Below are 19001 nucleotides of genomic sequence, written 5' to 3' on the forward strand. Positions count from 1 at the left end.
TCAGAAGTCCCTCATTCGGTGCTTACAAAACAACAACACCATCTTATCTCCCCTTTTTTTTGCTCACACAGTAATTTGGTATTTGGCACATCCAAGTTCATTCCTGACATAGCAACTCACAAAACCATGCGGGCTAGAGTTCAACTGTGGTCACAGACTCATCTCTGTCCAGTGCTGCCTATAATTTGAAGCTCGAGCGCAATGGGAACGTTGACACTCATTTATCCTGAGGTGTTGGATCAGGGAGACGTGCCATGGCACAGAAGTACACTGTAACATATCCAACAGGAGCATTGGAAGGGGGAGCGTGTCTATGTTCCCCTATTGGTCCCACGTCACTAAGACTTTTAACATAAATGTTTAGGCCGATTGATCCCACAGCCAATTGGTCCCACGGCTTATACCTGCTGGCCCATGTTCCCACATTTTTAAGAATTTATTCAAATTTAGGCCCTATCTCCTATGGCGCGGAGGAAGACATGTTCTCTTAGTTTACTCGGAAATGTGGGAACATGGAGTTGTGGAACATTGGGCCTACTTATGAATAATTTCGTTCAAATGTGGGGACATGGAGCAGCAAACATAAACTGTGGCACCAATGGGCTGTGGGAACATAGAGCTGACCCCTTGGAGGGACCTGATAGATGGAGGGTATCAGTTCGTCTTTTTTTGTTGTGACTCATCAGATCATCTCTCTTCTCAGGCCAAGCCTATTTATGGGGGTTGGTTGTGTCTTGCACCAGAAGGGACTGACTTTGGAAACCCAGCACAGCGATCAAGGGTATGACCTTTTGAGAGACCAACAAAAACAATTTACACTCAACAAATAGACAGTTTTGTTTTGGTTCCCCAGCTGTACTCGACCAAACTGTGTAGTTATGACGCAAACTGGTTGGTTGTATTTACACTGATGCCTTTTTTGGGAGGCTGCACCAAACACATCACTGACTAATCAACTCTCTGTTTTTGTCTAGAAATGGCAGCGCAGATTCTTCATTCTGTATGAACATGGCAGCCTGCATTTCGCTTTGGATGAGTCGGTAGGCCTATGACTTATGACTTCTGCATAGTTCTCCTCCTGAAGACCCCTATGGCTGCACTGAAGCCGTGCACCAGCACAGATTAATTTCTTGGCAATTTAGAACAATTCTGTTTCCTGAGGGAAGTACAGCTTGTTGTGCATCTTGAAAGCAGATGTGCACATTTAGACGACAGGTCATGTCCCATTTGATCTTGAATCCTCATTGAGCTATACAGTTAGGGCCATAAATATTTGGACATCTGCACAATTTTCATCTTTTTGGCGCTGTACACCATCTCAATGGATTTGAGATTAAACAAATGAGATGTACATTAACAGCAGACTTTCAGCTTTAATATGAGGGTGTTTGCGTCCAAATCGGGTGAACTGTGAGGGAATTATGACATTTTCTATCAGTGCCTCCCAATGTTAAGGGACCAAAAGTAATTGGACAGTCTAGTATTTATACATCAAACGTTCAATTTTTAATTATTTGGTTGCAAATACTTTCCAGTCAGTTACAGCCTGTAATTTGCAATCCATAGACATCAATAGACACTGGGTTTTATCCCTGGTGATGCTATGGTGAGCTCTCTATTGCAACAGTCTTCAGTTCCTGCTTATTCTTAGGGTATTTTCCCTTCAGTTTGGCCTCCAGCAAGTGAAATGCTTGCTCAATGGTACTCAGGTGAGGTGATTGACTGGGCCATTGCATAATATTCCACTTTTTGGGGGTAGAAATGGCTTAGTGGCTTTCCCATGAAGCTTTGGGTCATTGTCCATCTGCACTGTGAAGCATTGTCCAATGAGGTCAGAACCATTAGGTTTAATATGACATGATAATATAGCCTGAAAATCTTCAGAATTCATCCTGTGGCTTTTGTCGGTAGTTATCATCATCAATAAATACAAGGGGAAAATCGTATTGACAGATATGCATGCCCATACCATGACACTGCCACCACCATGATTCACTGATTGGGTGGTATGCTTTGAATCATGAGCAGTTCCTTTCCTTCTCTATACTCTTTTCTTCCCATTACTCTTGTACACAATTATTTTTGTCTCCTCTGTCCAAAGGATATAGCTCAAGACCTATAAAGTCTTTTTTAGACGTTGTTTGGCAAAGCCGAATCTGGTATTGCTATTTCTGATGCAATCAATTATTTACATCTTTTAGTGAACCCTCTGTATTTCCTATGGTGAAGTGTTCCTGAATGTTCTTGATCTTTTTCTTGATTGTTGCCTTGGACATGTATCCACCGTCCTCTTGGACACTGTTCTTCATCTGGCCAACTGCTGGGAGATGGGTTTTTGTTCACCACATACAGAATAATGTCTGTCATTCACAGCATTTGCTTTCCATGTCTGCCAGGTAATTTGGTGTTGCTCTGAAATTTCTTTTTTCCAATATTCTGAACTCTTGAATTGATCACATTCAATGTTTCCCCATCTCTCAAATGGGTGTCTTTTGATTTTTTTCAACCTTATGATGGCTTGCATCACTGATAGTGACAGGTGGACTATAGGATCTCATGGAAATTCCGTAAAAATATATGGAAATGCAAATGAAACACTTTAAATTAACTCTTGGACCTTTTGTTGACATCTTGGTGATGGTGTAGTAAGGGAATAACACACATCTGACTGGAGAATATCTGAGCAGCCTACTGTCCAATTACTTTTGATCCCTTGAAAAGTGCGCACCACACACAAAAAACGTTGCTATTTCTTTCCTGTTAATGCGATTTGGATTTTAACACCCTCACATTAACGCTAAGAGTCTACAGTTAATGCACATCTTGTTTGTTTTATTTCAAATTCATTGTGGTGGGGTATAGGGTGGAAAAGGATGAGAATTGTGTTGCTGTCCAAATATTTCTGGCCCTAACTGTAGTTACTGTATTATTTACCAGTATGTGTGTCTGCCCTAATGCCAGTGGTGTGGATTGGCACTGGCCTCACGATCCGATTCAATCACGATTCGGGAGGTTTCGATTCGATCCGATCCGATCCGATTCAATTCTACAATGCATTGCAATGCATTACATTTCTACTGAAAGCAAAGCAAATGTTTCATCAGTCATGATGAGGCAATACAAGTAGTCAGATACTGAGCAACAATTGGCTGTTTTCTGTATCGGTCTGGATCAGTCTGTATCAGTCTTGCAATGCTTTGAAGTACTTGTATTTAATTTAACATTCATTTGCTCCCGAAATATCCACGGAAGTAATTGAAACTTAAAAAAAATGCCGCATCGATTCTGGAACTTGCCGCATTGAATTGGATCGTCCATGCCCCGCATTGGATTGGATCGCCGAATCGATCATTGTTGATACCTCTACCTAATACCTCTTACATTAACTGGCAACTGTGATGGAACTCGTACTATGGTGCATACTGTGAGTTTAGACTTTCAACAGTGCAATTTGATTGTCGTTATGAACTTGGAGTTTTGGTAATATTCCGAGCCTAGCTCTCAGGTCTTCAAACCTGTGCTTTTGTCCCCAGCTAATAGTAGAATATTTAAAAAAAAAAAAAAAAAACGTTTTCCAAATCAAACTATTCTGTCTGATTTTCAAGCTCATCTAATGTCGTCTCCTCAGCCAAGCACTCTTCCACAAGGGACGGTGAACATGAACCTGTGCACAGATGTGGTGGACGCCGAGCCAAAGACGGGCCAGAGGAACGCTCTGTGCATCATCACCCCCGACCAAGAGGTCTTCATCCGGGGAGACAACAAGGACATCATCAATGGGTGAGAAGGCAACCTGCAATCACAACTACAGTATACTCTTTCCCACAACCGCTGGCTCAGAAACCTGGAAGTCCCTAGTGTAACGGAGGCCAACTGGCAGAGTGTGGCGTGGAACATTAGTAAACCTCCCTCCCGAAGGAAGCCTCATACAGTATCGGTAGCGCTGGGCTATCGGACTGGTCTGTGCTGCGAAACCCATTGACGTGGTGGCGAATTTGCGACCCCGAGGGGGACGGACTGCACAGTAATACGTTGGGTTACACTAGCAGCAACAAATGTAATTTGTTCCATTGTCGCTGGTGAACTAAGTTATACAGCCGCCACTCATGGCCCACTCCTCCTAGACACACACACACACACACACACACACACACACACACACACACACACACACACACACACACACACTGCCCTGCACACGTAGTCCATGTTCTATCACACGCTGTCGGCACTCCCCACACACTCCCCACACACACACACGTGCACACACACACACACACACACACACACACACACACACACACACACACACACACACACACACACACACACACACACACACACACACACACAGACCTTTTGCACTGTACAGGCCTCCCGACCCGCCAGGTTGGTGGGGGGAGTAATCAACCAGTGCTCTCCCCCATCCTCCTCCATGACTTAGGTACCCTGAGCATGGTACCGTCCCACCGCACTGCTCCCCATGGGGCGCCACTGAGGGCTGCCCCCTTGCACGGGTGAGGCATAAATGCAATTTCGTTGTGTGCAGTGTGCAGTGTTCACTTGTGTGCTGTGGAGTGCTGTGTCACAATGACAATGGGAGTTGGAGTTTCCCAATGGGCTTTCACTTTCACTTTCTTTCTAACTTTAATTCTACTGTATGCTATACCTTAAGTGTTTCTATGCATAAATTAAATGAAGCTGCTTGTATAGAAAATAATAGAATATAATGTATAATTTAATTTGTAATAGAAAGTCATTCTTCTGCACGCCTATTCTATTCTTCACTACAGGTGGTGTGAGCAGCTGGTGGCCTACCCAGACACCAACAAGCAGAACCGCAAGAACACCAGGAGCAAACACATGGCCCTTATTGGCACACAGGTCAGTTCTAGCTGCAACCACAGCCAGCTAATACGAGAGTGACGTTTATCCCATTGACCGCTGTGTTCCACTTTCTCTACACGACACGTAAATTGTGGCTCAGAGCTCCTCATGGGGCTCACTTCCTGCTCTGTAAGTGCCCGGAGGTGTCTTCGACAGCAGGTTGTAGTATAGCCCATATCCTAAAAAGGTCTCATTTCACAGATCTACGTGATATCAACAGATTTTAATGAATTGGTCATGAATAAGGCAATTTCTAGTGCATATATTTGTTGGTAATTACGCAGAAATGTAGTTGGTTTCTCCTTAATTTTTGCTTCTTCTGTAGTGGTTCTGTGTTAGTCTAGTGAAAGACACCTGTTTCTGGGCACTGTTTCAATCGATATTGAAGCGAGTGGCTCTGGTTGCAACTCAAGAGAGCTAGTTGCCGTCATTGAGTATGTGTCAGTAATGGCATATGATCAGAAAATCATCCGGAAGTAGAAAAGACGGCACTCTAATTTATTCTCTTCACCACAGAATGTATTGTGCCATGTACCAATGAAGATGGCTTGACGCCAAAATGTGCCAATATATCCAGGGACATGGTGCAAAAAAAACAACAACAAAAAAAAACGTTTTAGTAAAGAGAATAAGATGGCAAGTGTGGTCTTTTCTACTTTAAACAGAAGACAGTACTGTCATTATGACACTATTAAAGGCACATTGAAGGTGCTCTCAAGTTAAGGAATCATCTTCACAAGATGACCAATACTCATTAGTAGGCAGATGAGGACTGTCTCAACTGTCAACCTTTCTCCTGCTGTCTGTGAACTGAAGACCACAGCTCTGCGTTGATCCACATCACATCATTATTGTCCCGAACATCACAAGGCTACAGCACATATGTGTTTGAACGACACAGTGGATTTTTTTTTTTTTCGGAAAGATGCGAGAGGAAGTTTGTATTTCATTGTGGCTGAGAGATTTTCAAATGCGCTTGGTGTGGCTTTCAGCTATGTTTTGACTAAAATATGTATGAACAACTCCGTAACAAGTTACAGTTCTATATTAGTTGAATATAGTGTAGAGCAGGGGTCGGGAACCTTTTTGGTGGAGAGAGCCATAAACGCCCATTTTTAAAAATATATATTTTTGTGAGAGCCATACCATTTTCGCCATTATTTCTAATGCTAATTGTCATGCACAGAAGGGAATAAAAGTAACGCTTGCATTGGGGATAAGAAGGGAGAGAGCTAACGAAAGAAGAACTAAAACTACTTGTGGATGTGCTGATGTGCATTTAAGAAGCCACGCGCATGCATTACCTTAAGTTTCTATCTTTTATGCATCGGAGTTGCCTATGAGAATGGCGGGGGTGCTTCTATTCTAGCCATCAGACAGACACAGGGAAAGTGCATGAGGAGAGAGAACTTCAAGAGAGGATGCTCATCTTGGTCGCGCTGGCATAGTTAACATTTTACAGTTGATATGTGGCTAACATGTCTATTTTTAGTAATTCGCCAAAATGCGCTACAAAGCGCGTCCCTTATCGACATGCGTCCCCAATACAGAACGCATTATTTAACCGCCAAATAGGCTACAGGGCGATTCCGTATTTCAAGGGACGAATGGCAACCCCACGTTTGCCTTCGCAGTGTGGCACCAGTCATCTCGCAATCACACTAAACTGGGAAAGACTTACGTCAGTTGATTCAGCAAAAGTTCTTCCTGTAAGCGAGGGAGAAGTAGGCCTACAGCGCTGCATTTATATCCCTCACTTGCGTTTCCTCCACTTGATTTGCCATCATAATGGCACGGTCGTGAACAGTTTCTTTGATTTGGATACAACCGTTAGCCAGCTGAACTTTAGGTAATGGAATGTTATCTCACACGAGACGACCCTATTGACAAAGCGCTGGCACGGCATTGTCCAATAAAAAAACGCGCTTTTCACATAAGTACAGTAGCCTTCATCGAAGGCTGTGCTTGGCTCAGCTGATCGGACCTGGGATGGATTAAATGCGCGATCATACTTTATATTTTGAATATTGTCTTAACTTTTTGATTTCAGTAGGTCCATTTTTAATTTAGTGCCGTACCAAAGTTATTCATGGCTTATTGAGTAAACAAATGACTGGTTTGTCCGAGAGCCACATGCAGTTCCCAAAAGAGCCACAGGTTCCCGACCCTTGGTAGAGTGTATGTGTCTGGAGATTAATACAGTAGTGGTGTTGTGTTGCGCAGGTGCCCGGGGGCGGGAGGCAGCCGGGGGTCAAAAATGGCATCTTGGCGGACGCGTCAAAGGAGAACAGGATCCATGGCTCAGGTGGGATTTTGTGTGTGCGTGTGCGTGTGCGTGCGCGCGTGTGTGTTACAGTGTTCTGAAGCGTGTGTGTGTGTGTGCGTGCGTGCGCGTGTCTTTGTTAGAGAGCACAAGACATGTTTTACTTGTCACATAATTTTCCGTGTACACCGTCTTCTTTCTTTTTGTGAGTTTGTGTGGTGATTGACAGCGGAGGCCAGTTGTTGCCTAGCAGCCTCATTCTCAAGGATGCATCATTAGATGGGAAGTGTGTGTGTGTGTGTGTGTGTGTGTGTGTGTGTGTGTGTGTGTGTGTGTGTGTGTGTGTGTGTGTGTGTGTGTGTGTGTGTGTGTGTGTGTGTGTGTGTGTGTGTGTGTTTCCATGCATGCAAATGTATCCGTCTGTTTTTTTATGTAAGAGACACACAGACGCGCAAATAATGTCCCTCTCCTGAAAACATGGTGACGGGGGCGGGTGGCGTTGAGTTGACGGCCCCTCTGGCAGGCAGGCAGCTAAGCAATGTGGCCATGCTGGTCATTAGTGGGGTTCAGCTCCGTGCCTGGATCTGTCACCCAGCCTGTCTGACTCCACACACACACACACAGACACACAGACACACAGACACACACACACAGAGGGTAGAGGGTGAGAAAAACAGCAGAAAATGCCTCAGCTGCCGACTTTGCCTGCCACCTTGTAATTACCAGAGCAGAGCAGAGCAAAGCAAAGCGAGAACGGGGGCCAGGCTGGGGGAAGACGGGCTCTGAGCCACCCCACTGCAGAAGTGTGTGTGTGTGTGTGTGTGTGTGTGTGTGTGTGTGTGTGTGTGTGTGTGTGTGTGTGTGTGTGTGTGTGTGTGACTATGTGTGACTATGTGTGTGTGTGACTGTGGTTATTGTTGGGAAAGAAGGAAGGCTCCTGTCAGATGCATGTGCAGCTCTTGTAGCCCAGCTGGTGGATGCTGGCTGGCAATGGCAACATCACCCTCTCACAAGGATGTGATTACAAGGAAGCGCATGTGCTGCGGCACAAACACATTTACCCAACACTCAGTGTGTTTATATATGAAACCCATGTGTCTGCATGACCTGGGTACATATTGCATTTGGCCACATTTAAGAATACAATACCAAATAGAACAATTTTATGATTGAAACAGGCTTATTATCAATATTGGAATTAGGCATGTTGGTAAACAATTTAACATGTTGGCCAAGACACTGAGAAGTCCCTTAATCTTGAATTATTTATTATTCACCAGATTCTTGTTCCGTGTAAGAAAGGTCATCCGGTCAGATGGACTATAGCAGTCATTGTTTTCAAGTAGGACTTATCGTCATAAAGGTCACAGAGACTTAGAATACAGCCAGTCATTGTTTTCGTCTCTAAATTATGTAGATCTTCATCCATCTTCTTGCCATTCAACAGATGACAACAAGGTAACCCAAGTTGACTCCACCAGCCAGACAATCGCTCACCCAGGCCCAGCACTGGATGAAGCGTCCCACCGTGAAGCCATCGTACCTCCACAGAAGAGCGATGTTCTGTCCACTCTCGTCGGTGGTCTGGGTGCTGGACGCCCAGGAGAGGAGGACCTCACATCATCTCTCTCTGCCCCTGCCTCCTCCCTGCTCACAGCTCCTCAAAGGCGGCCAGATCCATCAGAGACCGAGAATCCAAATGGCCACTCTTTGGATTTCCACACACTCTCGTCAGCTGCTCCAAGCCCCATTTGTGCAAGCAGTCCCCGGGCTCGGCGAGCAGAGAGGAGGGCTGGTCAGACGGAGCTCTCTTCTGGCCTGCAGAAAAGGTGAGGGCCTTCAGCCATCTTTACCTTACATTACATGGAGTGACTAACAGTTGTTCATGTACAGGGTAGCCTGGCCCTAGCCATCCTTAATCTTCTGCTTTATTCGAGTTGCCATCTTCCTACACATTACGTCTATATCTGATGTTCTTGAGCTAGGCCTCATCGGTGGGTGGCGTGTCTGTCAACCTAGCCAATCACTGAAGGGAGGTGGTGAGCGATGACTCCTTGCATACGCAGTACAAATGGGCGGGCACACTTCACCACCAAATGTTAGCGATTGGGTAAAAATCCCATGCAGTCGTTTCAATCTTCCAAGTTCCCCTCACACCAGATACCGACGTCCAATTTATGGAGATTTTCCTTACAAGTCAATGGCCAGGGCTAGGCTATTCAATTCTGCCAATTCATAGTAAACACCATGTTGAACACTGGGGCTCTGAACTGGTGCCAGTCGGCTCTCACCATGCACCGGTGGAAATTACACATGCACCAACATTGATTTTATTGGGTCTTATTTAAATAGAGAGGTATTCCCTCGATCCAGATAGAGGATACGATGTACCTAGCTTGCTTGCAGCATAACAATGTGAAGTGTTAAATCATCGGTTGCCCACCAAAATGAGCATGAGTGCTTATACCCAACACATCTTTGTGCATGAATGTTGCTTCAGCTCTGCCCAATTCTGCTTCTTGCGGAGCCATATTTGAAATGGCAGATACTGAAACTGGCTGACGCTAACCAGTGCTTCCTTGTTGCCTCGTTTCAATACCTATGAGGGTTCTAGTAAGGCCAGGCGAGCTCTTGTGGGGACTGGGGACAGGTCACAGGTTTGAATCTTCTATCAGAAGGAAGAGCGTAGGTGCTCTCCATCCCCTGGAGCAGTGTATCCTACAACCATGGATGATGGTGCTGGAGAACACCTACTCTCTTCCTTCTGGTGCGAGATTCAAACCTGTGACCCTTCAATTGTTTGGCCAACATGTGAGCCATGGCTGCCCTGTTACTGAAGCACACGGCTGCATCGCCAGGAAGTGAAATGGGAAATGGTACTTCAGAGCAACATGATCTCCAAAAATTCTGTGCTCCTGGACACGGATGTTAATAACACAAAATCCGTGTCCAGGAGCACGGATTTTGCCAAAATTCCGTGCTCCTGGACACAGAATTATTTTCCGTGCTCCTGGACACGGAATTGTTTGAAGTGCTTTCTATGGGCTATTTCCACAGTCCTGTGTTTTCTCAGGATTTTTCTGATTTCAAATATTTTGTCTAAAAAAAAGACATTTCTTACTGACAGGTTAGGGTTAGGGATTGTTTTGGTCTGGGCACAGCTAGTTTTCTTTCATTCATTATATGAGTTTGATAGCCTAGCAACCAACTGGAAAAGGTATTTCTCAAAAATATGTCTTTAATGACAGGTTAAGGTTAGGGAATGTTTTGGTCAGGGCACAACTGAAATTGCTATATCATTATTTTGTTTAGGATTAGCATTTGGTATGTATTTTCTAATGATAGAGTTAACACAGTGCTGTGGTAATAGCCTATAGAAAGCACTTCCGTGTGCCCAGCACGGAAAACAATTCCGTGTCCAGGAGCACGGAAAACAATTCCGTGTCCAGGAGCACAGAATTTTGGCAAAATCCGTGCTCCTGGACACGGATTTCGTGTCCTTAACATCCGTGTCCAGGAGCACGGAATTTTTGGAGATCAGGCTGTTCAGAGTGTCCAAAAGCGGAGAGTGCCCAGTCAAAAAAGCCATTTGTTTGCACGCTTGCTTCTGCAGGGCATGTTTAGGCTGTATGTGCAAGTGGAAGTGGGTCAGTGTGTGTGCGTGTGTGTGTGTGTGTGTGTGTGCGCGCACACGCACCCAAAGGCTTATGATGGTGGCCTGGCTGTCTTTATTGGCAAGTGAATGACGTGTGTGTGTGTGTTGCGTATGCACATGAGCGAGTGTGTCTCAGTGTGAACGTGTGGTTTTGTGCCTTTTTATTTCCATGTGTCTTGTCTGTCTCTGTGTGCAATCTTCCCGGCAAACTCTGAGCTATTTGGCAAAGGACAAGCTCAATGTGCAAACAATTTAGTGCCTTTGGGACAGCAGATGCCTCCCCCCCAGTGAAAAAAGAGGCTTTTTACACACCAACACGCTGTACACACCAGAGTGCACATCAAAGGGAACAACCCCTCCATTACCCTCACGGCTCATTTTAAATTTAGCTTTATACAAGAGCTCGCGAGTTCAAGCCCTCAGCCCTCCCCAGAGCTGCGAAATAAACGTCACCGCTCATCCCGCTCTGCGTATTTTCTTTTTTTTTGAGACAAATATCCCTTTAAAAGAGCCAGATGGTTAATACTCTTTGCAGTGAGATTTTCAGCAAGTCCAACAGGAACTGCTTTTTGTGGTTATTAAAAACTAGAGGGGATTGCTTGTGTATGAAGTGAATGACCTTAATGCATCTGCTCTACGCACATTGTTCATAACGATGCAGCTCGCATCCTCTTCTAGCTTCTGAATGCTTGGCTCATATTGCCAGGGTGTAGTCTTTTCCTCCTGAAAAGGTATTTGTCTTTTCTCGTGTTTTCCATCTGATAGTAGCTCAGCAGAACGGTGTGCATGCGTGCATGTGCGTGTGTGTCAGAGATCAGGTGGAAATGTGCACTTTTAAAGTTCTTTTAGCTGAAAAAAAATCTGTTGACAGAAACAGTCTGTCCTGCCAGAGGAGGAAATGGCGCTTAAAACAAACATGGTCTGGAGATGATTGACACTTTGACTCTCTCTCTCTCTCTCTCTCTCTCTCTCTCTCTCTCTCTCTCTCTCTCTCTCTCTCTCTCTCTCTCTCTCTCTCTCTCTCTCTCTCTCTCTCTCTCTCTCTCTCTCTCTCTCTCTCTCTCTCTCTCTCTCTCTCTCTCTCTCTCTCTCTCATTCATCCATCCATATTCGTGTCTCTCTGTCTCCTTATCTTTATCTCTACTGCCTTCTCTTTTTTCCCTTTGCTTTCTCTCTCTCTCTGGCCCTCAGCGATAATCCAGTTGAGGGGATGTTTGGGAGAGGTCAAGCCGGGGCACCAGCGGAAGCCAGTGCCGTCAGCAGCAACCAGCAGGCCAGAACTCGGCTACAGCCCGACTCTACACACAGACCGGTAGGCTCACCTTTTTTGTCCAAGCATGCACCCACGCACACATACTGTAGTGAACAAGTCAACCAGAACAGCTCCCTGTGTATGATATCAATGCTCCCATAAAATGTACAAGAAGAATCGCCATTGGATGGCCATCGAATTACCATCATCCTCTGTGGACATGTTGAAGTTTACCAACTGCATACACTCTGAAAGACATTGTATTTGACTTGAGTTTAAGAGGGGTGTTTAAGAGGGATCAGGTAAAACTGGAAAAAGCGTGTCATACCAGCTGTCTCAGATAACGGCGCAACCCGAAACAACTCAACACAAAACAACAGGCTCTGGATTAGTTATTGATGCCTGATGTCATGATCTTTTGGGCTCGTTCTGAGTGAGTCAGCCATGATGGTGAGAGAACAGCATGCTTGCACGCACACGCACACGCACACGCACACACGTACGTATGCCCTCAGCACAGCTGGTTTCGATAGCCCACCCCCCGACGCACACCGTACGTTTGAGGGGTGAGTCATAGGACCAGGTGTTGTAGTCAGCGGCGTGGCGTCACCTCTGGCCTAATTGAAGAGAAGCGAGGGCCACGAGGACTGTTGCAATAGGGTCGGCCGGCTGGTCCACACCACAGCTAACCCACAACGCTCGAGTCGGTCTGATATACACACAGGCTAAGAGATGAGCGTCTTCCTTGGCAGGGACAGTGTGAATTTGTCATTTAGCACTTGACGGGAGCTGTCCAGGCTTGTGTGTGTGTGTGTGTGTGTGTGTGTGTGTGTGTGGGTGTGTGTGTGCCTGTGCGCGTCTACTCGCATGCTGCCAGTGTTTGAGTGCCTGCTTTTTACGAGGTAGTGTATATGCGTAGCGCTGCTATGCTCTTGAGAAAAACTGGTTCTCCATCTGCCTGAAGGCAACCAGTTCATATCCTGTCCATGAATACTATAATTATTGTACACAAGAGTTATTGTTTGTCTTGACATTGACAAGCCAAAGGTTGTGCAGCCATCTGATTGCTTGCGCTATTGTATTCCTAAGGCCACTCAATGTAAATCATGATCTATTTTGTCAACACCTCAAGTTCCAAAACTATGAGATCGTTGACAGTGTAGTCTTTCTGACCTCCTTGTTTAATTGGACACTGTTCTTTTCTCTTCATCATAATCATGTTTACTCCACTGTTTTACTGCCAAGAGCGTGAGCTTAACAACACGCCCTTCACTGTTAACACATTGTCCTAATACAGCGCTGAAATTAGATGTGGGCTTAAAATAACGTGATGAAATTATAGAAATATTTGTGTCAACAAGCCCTTCATCAATTGCCCTCCAGTCATTCCAGATGGAAAACCGCAAATAAACTTTTAGTGCTACGGTCTGAAATGAATGTGTGTGGAGTAGTTATACAGCCCCTCTTTGAAAGTCCACCAGCTTAAGTAACAAATTCCTTGATAGAATGACTGTATTTCAACTTTCCTTTTGCTCAAATTATTATATTAATTTCTCCATTTTTGTCTGTGAGCTTAGAGAAAGATGGTATGCTGGGACAGATGTTTTTTTTTTACTCTGTGGTGTTTTTGGTTGGTCTTAAGTTCTCTACAGACTACAACTATCTTTTTTTTCATCTTTTAGGTTTCCTTTTATAACTATTTTGTGTTTATTTACTTTTAATGTTGTGTTCCATTTAATTGGTTACCGTCTCTTGAGGAGGGTGGTGGGGTCAGAGGTTGAAGTGCTGGGGTGCCCTCTCCCGCTGCCCTGTCCTGCTGGGCCAGATTCCACTGAGAATCCCATTTCCTCTTTCCCATGCAGCCCAGGCCTGCAGCTCCTCACTCAGCCCTCTTGCACTGCTCCCCTGCAATCATGCTCCCCTGCTCCCCTGCTCCCCTGGGGTGCATTTCTCGAAAGTGTAGTTGTTAGCCAATGAGCAACTTGGGTAGTTGCCAATGGGAAATTGCATTGAAAACAATGAAGTAGCTAATGAAGTTAGCAACTGTGGTTTTGAGAAATGCACCACTGTTCCAGGGCTCAGAGGCTCCCACTCCAGCCTCGGAAATGACCTGCTCTTGTTATAGGAGGCAAAGGTTATAGCCCGCTAACTCCTCTCCTCTCTCAGCTTGCTGCTCCATGACGTCAGGAGAGTGCCGAGTTGGGACCTGCAGCTAGCTTGCTGCGGCCGGCCCGCCACTGCTTCTGCCTTCGGCTGCTTTATTAATACATGGAGCCCTGGGTGGGAGAAGGGACTTTCTCATCGAGACAAAAGTAGGACTAGTTGGACAAAAAATAACCCTCTCTCTGCTTGAAATAAACAGGGACACTAGACACCCATGGAAGTAGCATGGTGATTTTGTGTCTCATCTCTCCACAAGCCCAGAGACATCATCACATTGCAGTACTTCATTACATTACATTACATTACAATATATCTTATATCTAAACTGACTTACAAACAAGGACATAATCAGCAATCTAATGTGTGGGGAAAATATGTACAGAGGCAAAGCCAGGTCAGAGAAGATGTGTTTTTTTCTTATTCTATAAAGAGTCTTCACTAGCTTAAGGTTAAGGTTGATAGACATCATCTCTCTGCAGCCCCAGAAACAAGCCAGACACATCTGGACAAGACAGGACAAAAAAATTTTGTGAAAAGGCTTACTTTGAGGAATGTTCAACAGATGCTGTAAATTATCACCTTCAAACAATGTTGCCTGCTGCTAAATCATTTTTGAAAAAGAAAAAACATTAATAACTTTGGGCCCTCCAACAAAAATAAATTGTATCTTTCTACACTTTTTATACCCCCATTCAAGTGCAGGGCCTTTTCAGGCACTATGACGCACTCCCACCTTGAAGCCTAAAATTCAGCTGAATGTGTGTGCTAACTGCTAATTTGAAATGTGTGTTTTCTTTTTCTTTTTGTGGACAGAAAAGTTCTGATGCACTCCACGTACCCTTGTTAGCTGAGAAAAGAGCACAGTCACCTGACCACCGCATCTCGGAGTCTTTCATGACGGTGAGGGGATGTTTTTTTATTTTATTTTTAAAAAATATTTGTTTTGGGGGCCTTTAGCCTTTATGATGAGGGGACGTTAAAGGGACAGTTTGGTCAATTTCAACATGCAGTTGTATTGCTCACGCTACCCTTGACTTGTCAGTACCTGGTGATGCCACATTTTTCGGCTCAGCCCTTTCCGAGATATGAGCAATTCTAATGGGGGCAGCGTTTGTTTACATTTTTTAAAAATGAAACATAGGCCAACTCCAAATATTTTCCCAAAAGGTACTGCTGTTTGCTAGTTGTCTGCTGATGTTTTATAACCTTTTGAATGTTTTTGGGAATAAATAAAAATGTTTTTTGAAATGTAAACAAAGAGCTGCCCCCATTACAATGACCAGGATCTCGGAAACGGCTGAAGAAGAAAAAATCTCAGGCACTGACAAGTCCAGGGTAGTGTGAGCATTACAACTGCATGTTGAAAGTGACCAAACTGTTCCTTTAAGGTCATCCTGCCACAGGATCACGTAAAAAAACAGTATTCAGCTTATACACACATTCATATCACCCTGTTAATCATTGTTTATCATTGAAATTGGGTAACCTCACCTCCAATGTGTGGTGAGCTAACCCATGCGTGTTGTGGGTTTTTTCAGATTTTTGGTTATGTACAGTAGGTTTTTTTGTTTCAGTTCTGCATAATCATGCACTCTCTTCTCCCCTGTGTATGTGCAGCCTGATCTGCTGAACTTCAAGAAAGGTTGGCTGATGGTTTTGGACAAACAGAATGAGGTAGTGGCCCTTTTCTTTTTCTTTTCTTTTCTTTTCTTTTCTTTCCTTGTCTTTTCTTTTATTTTCTTTTTTTTCCTCTCTTCATCTGCAGCATGCCTATGACTGTGCATTAATACAAGCATGTGGGATTGTTCTACTCAGTAGTCTTTCGTTGTAGTTGTTACTTTGGGCCGATGGGAGTGTGAAGAAGGATGATGTTTTGGCATGAGAATGGCATGTTTCTCCATCCATGACCGATTACGCTCGCTACGTACATGCGCCTCTCACACTGCAAGTTTGAACTCGAAGCGTAAATGTTTCTTTCATTTCAAAGGCATGCATCCTCTCTCTTGCGTCAGCCTATGCAGCACACAGGCACTAACATTGTAATCATATGCAGGGCCACTGACAGCTTTTGCTGGGCCCAGGACAAAGTCATCTGAAAGGCCCCCCTACCCAATACATACAATGTAATGGGGACCCAATGCTGGGCCCCCTATCTCCCTGGTTCAGGAACAACATACCCCTTTGTCCCCCCTGTCAGTGGACCTGATCACATGGCTATGGCTATGCAGTCAGTGACGGGCAGGCATACCACAGCATCACTTAGAGTGAGGAATACCTACTAATCAAGAAAACAAATAAAGGGAAAAGATTTAAGTTAAGTTGGTTTACTCTTGGGTTTTTGAGCATTTTCCTTCCTGTCCAAATGGACTGTGTTGTAATCAGCATCTGGATCAAGTCATGCTGTATGAAGTCAATGCTTGTTGGATTACGTTGCCTAACTTTAATTTGTTCAGTCATTACAAATTCTTTGATCTCTTGAAACAGTGGGAGGGGGGGGAGTGGGCGCTTATTTATTTCTGATGTCTCATGGGTGGTTCTGCAGATGAGGTTTGCGGGTAATCTTCAGCAGGGGCGGCTTGTGGTCTTAGTCACATGAAGACCCATGTGGCGGGTTGCGATACGTCAAGCCAGATTTCCTGTGCACAACCCAAGGAAAGCAATTAACACACAGTGCGCTGTGCGTGTCTGTGATTATTTAGCCTGCGGCATTGTTAATGAAGAGAAAATAAGCCATTTTGGTGAGATTTTTTTTTTTTTTTGCTCAGAGCTTACTCAAGGATAACGTCATGGTGTTTCAACAGATCCATTAGATTTGGTGAAAACTATTCTTCTGTGTGGGTTACGCACTACATTTTTGTTTCCATAGTGGAAAAAGAACTGGTTTGTCCTGTCCACTCACAACCTGCGCTACTACAAGGATGCCGTGGCAGAGGAGGTATGATCAGTTATTGCATACATGCAGAAATTCATTCATTCATTCATTCATTCATTGGGGGAAAAGACCGGCATCAGTTTTGATTGTTGTATTTAATTTTAACACTACTACTACTGCTGCTAACCACAGTGGTGATGATTGTGATGACCAATGACCCGTTATTCTTCCAGAGCACTTGACTGTTGCAAAGCATGTGTTTCTGTCATGGCCTACTTTCCTCGACTCTTTTCATGAAGACGTCTTTTCTTCTCCTAACCTGCCCCAGGCGTCTGAGCTGATGGGGGAGATAGAGCTTACCACGTGCCATCAGGTCACTGACCACCAAGTCCAAAGGAACTACGGCTTCCAGATTCACGTGAGTTGTCCATTCAATGCCACACAGCACTTGTCACTTGTGTTATCCGCTGTCCATTGACACACAGTGCTTCTTCTCTCACTATATTGAGACCCTTTGCAGAAGAATAGTAGAATAAAAGCATTTCCTCTTTGTATATCATATTTTTTTATTTCTTTGTTTGAGTTTAAATAAGAATGCAAAATTGGAAGGAAAAAGCAGAGGCACTCTGAGATTTGAGAAAAATATAAAAAGCCTTTAATTTAACATGGCAATTCTGTTTAAAAACACATGGGTCTGCGCGTTGCGGCCAAATTGGCCTTCATCAGGGCATGAATGCAAAATGTCAGAATGCAGAATGTCGACTGTGTAATTGGCTCAGTCGAAGCAGTAGCTTGGAGAAATATAACCTACATTTGCTAAATCTGTCCCCATCATGCATTTTCTCTCTCTCTCTCTCTCTCTCTCTCTCTCTCTCTCTCTCTCTGTCTCTCTCTGTCTCTCTCTGTCTCTGTCTTCGTTGTTTAGACCCAGACGATGGTGCACACCTTGGCAGCAATGACTGCAGGCATCCGCCGGAACTGGATCCAAGCCCTGGCCAAAAATGTGCGGCCCTCCACCACACCTGATGCCATCATGAGGTAATCCAGCAATATGGAGGGAGGCCAGCAGCCATAACATATGCAGAGGCAATTGTAAGATGGTCCTTTTGGTCTTGTGATTTCATTTGTCAACTCCCTGTCTGTCTTGTGTTTTGAACAGCCTCTCCGATGACCTTGGCCCTTTCGGCTCCTCGTCGGTCACCCTGTGCGAGCCGGACCTGACTCGTGACTCACTCTCCCCTGAGGTGTCGGCCAAGATGCGGCAGGCAGCCAAACGACGCTACAGTCACCACAGGAGACGTGAGGGAGGCCCGGCGGCCAAAACGTACGGTGGCGGCAGAAGTGGAGGCCCCGCCGCACCGCCCAGACACACGCTGGCCGCCGCCGTCGACGAGCCGGACCAGAGGGAGGTGCCTGTGGAGGTGTGGTCGGTGGAGAGGAGGCGCAGGAGACGTGAGGAGCGCAGGAAGCGATACGAGAGCGTCATGGGCCTGGTTCTGAAGCCTGGTTCTCCTCCTGTGGTGGAGGTGCTGAAGACCCGGAGAGGCGTAGATGTAGATGTAGGTGTGGGTATCCCCCTTCTGGGGCTCCTGGAGGAGCAGCAGCGGGAGCAGAGGGTGCAGGAGATCGAGGAGCGCTGGCAGCAGGTGGAGAAGGCAGCCATACGGCAGGAGAGGAGGGTGCCGCTCTACCCAGAAACCCCCGCCAAGGACATGGGCCAGCTGGAGAGGCTGTTGCATAACTACAAGAGAAGAGTGAGTCTGCCTTGTCGTGATTATGATCTACTACTACTGTACTATTATCTACTACTGCTTTTGTCTTCTGTCTGATCTTTTGCCTACCCCTATTTCCCACATCACACCATGTGCCCACCTCCTTCTGTCTCCATTCATTTTTATTTCTGTTTTTC

General features: G+C 45.2%; 1 protein-coding gene across 1 annotated transcript in view; it reads left to right on the forward strand.

The window, feature by feature from the left end:
• Positions 1–19001, forward strand: part of LOC134459382 (myosin phosphatase Rho-interacting protein-like) — a 30156-nt gene that overhangs the window by 609 nt on the left and 10546 nt on the right. Inside the window, exons 2-14 of the mRNA XM_063211728.1 lie at positions 704–781; positions 975–1040; positions 3629–3780; positions 4794–4884; positions 7111–7192; positions 8598–8979; positions 11997–12117; positions 15034–15120; positions 15838–15894; positions 17087–17155; positions 17421–17510; positions 18018–18130; positions 18252–18884. Of these exons, the coding sequence (XP_063067798.1) occupies positions 704–781; positions 975–1040; positions 3629–3780; positions 4794–4884; positions 7111–7192; positions 8598–8979; positions 11997–12117; positions 15034–15120; positions 15838–15894; positions 17087–17155; positions 17421–17510; positions 18018–18130; positions 18252–18884 (2021 nt within the window). The remainder of the gene's footprint in view (positions 1–703; positions 782–974; positions 1041–3628; positions 3781–4793; positions 4885–7110; positions 7193–8597; positions 8980–11996; positions 12118–15033; positions 15121–15837; positions 15895–17086; positions 17156–17420; positions 17511–18017; positions 18131–18251; positions 18885–19001) is intronic.

The sequence above is a fragment of the Engraulis encrasicolus genome, chromosome 2 (assembly GCF_034702125.1).
Source record: "Engraulis encrasicolus isolate BLACKSEA-1 chromosome 2, IST_EnEncr_1.0, whole genome shotgun sequence".
Classification (NCBI taxonomy): Eukaryota; Metazoa; Chordata; class Actinopteri; order Clupeiformes; family Engraulidae; genus Engraulis; species Engraulis encrasicolus.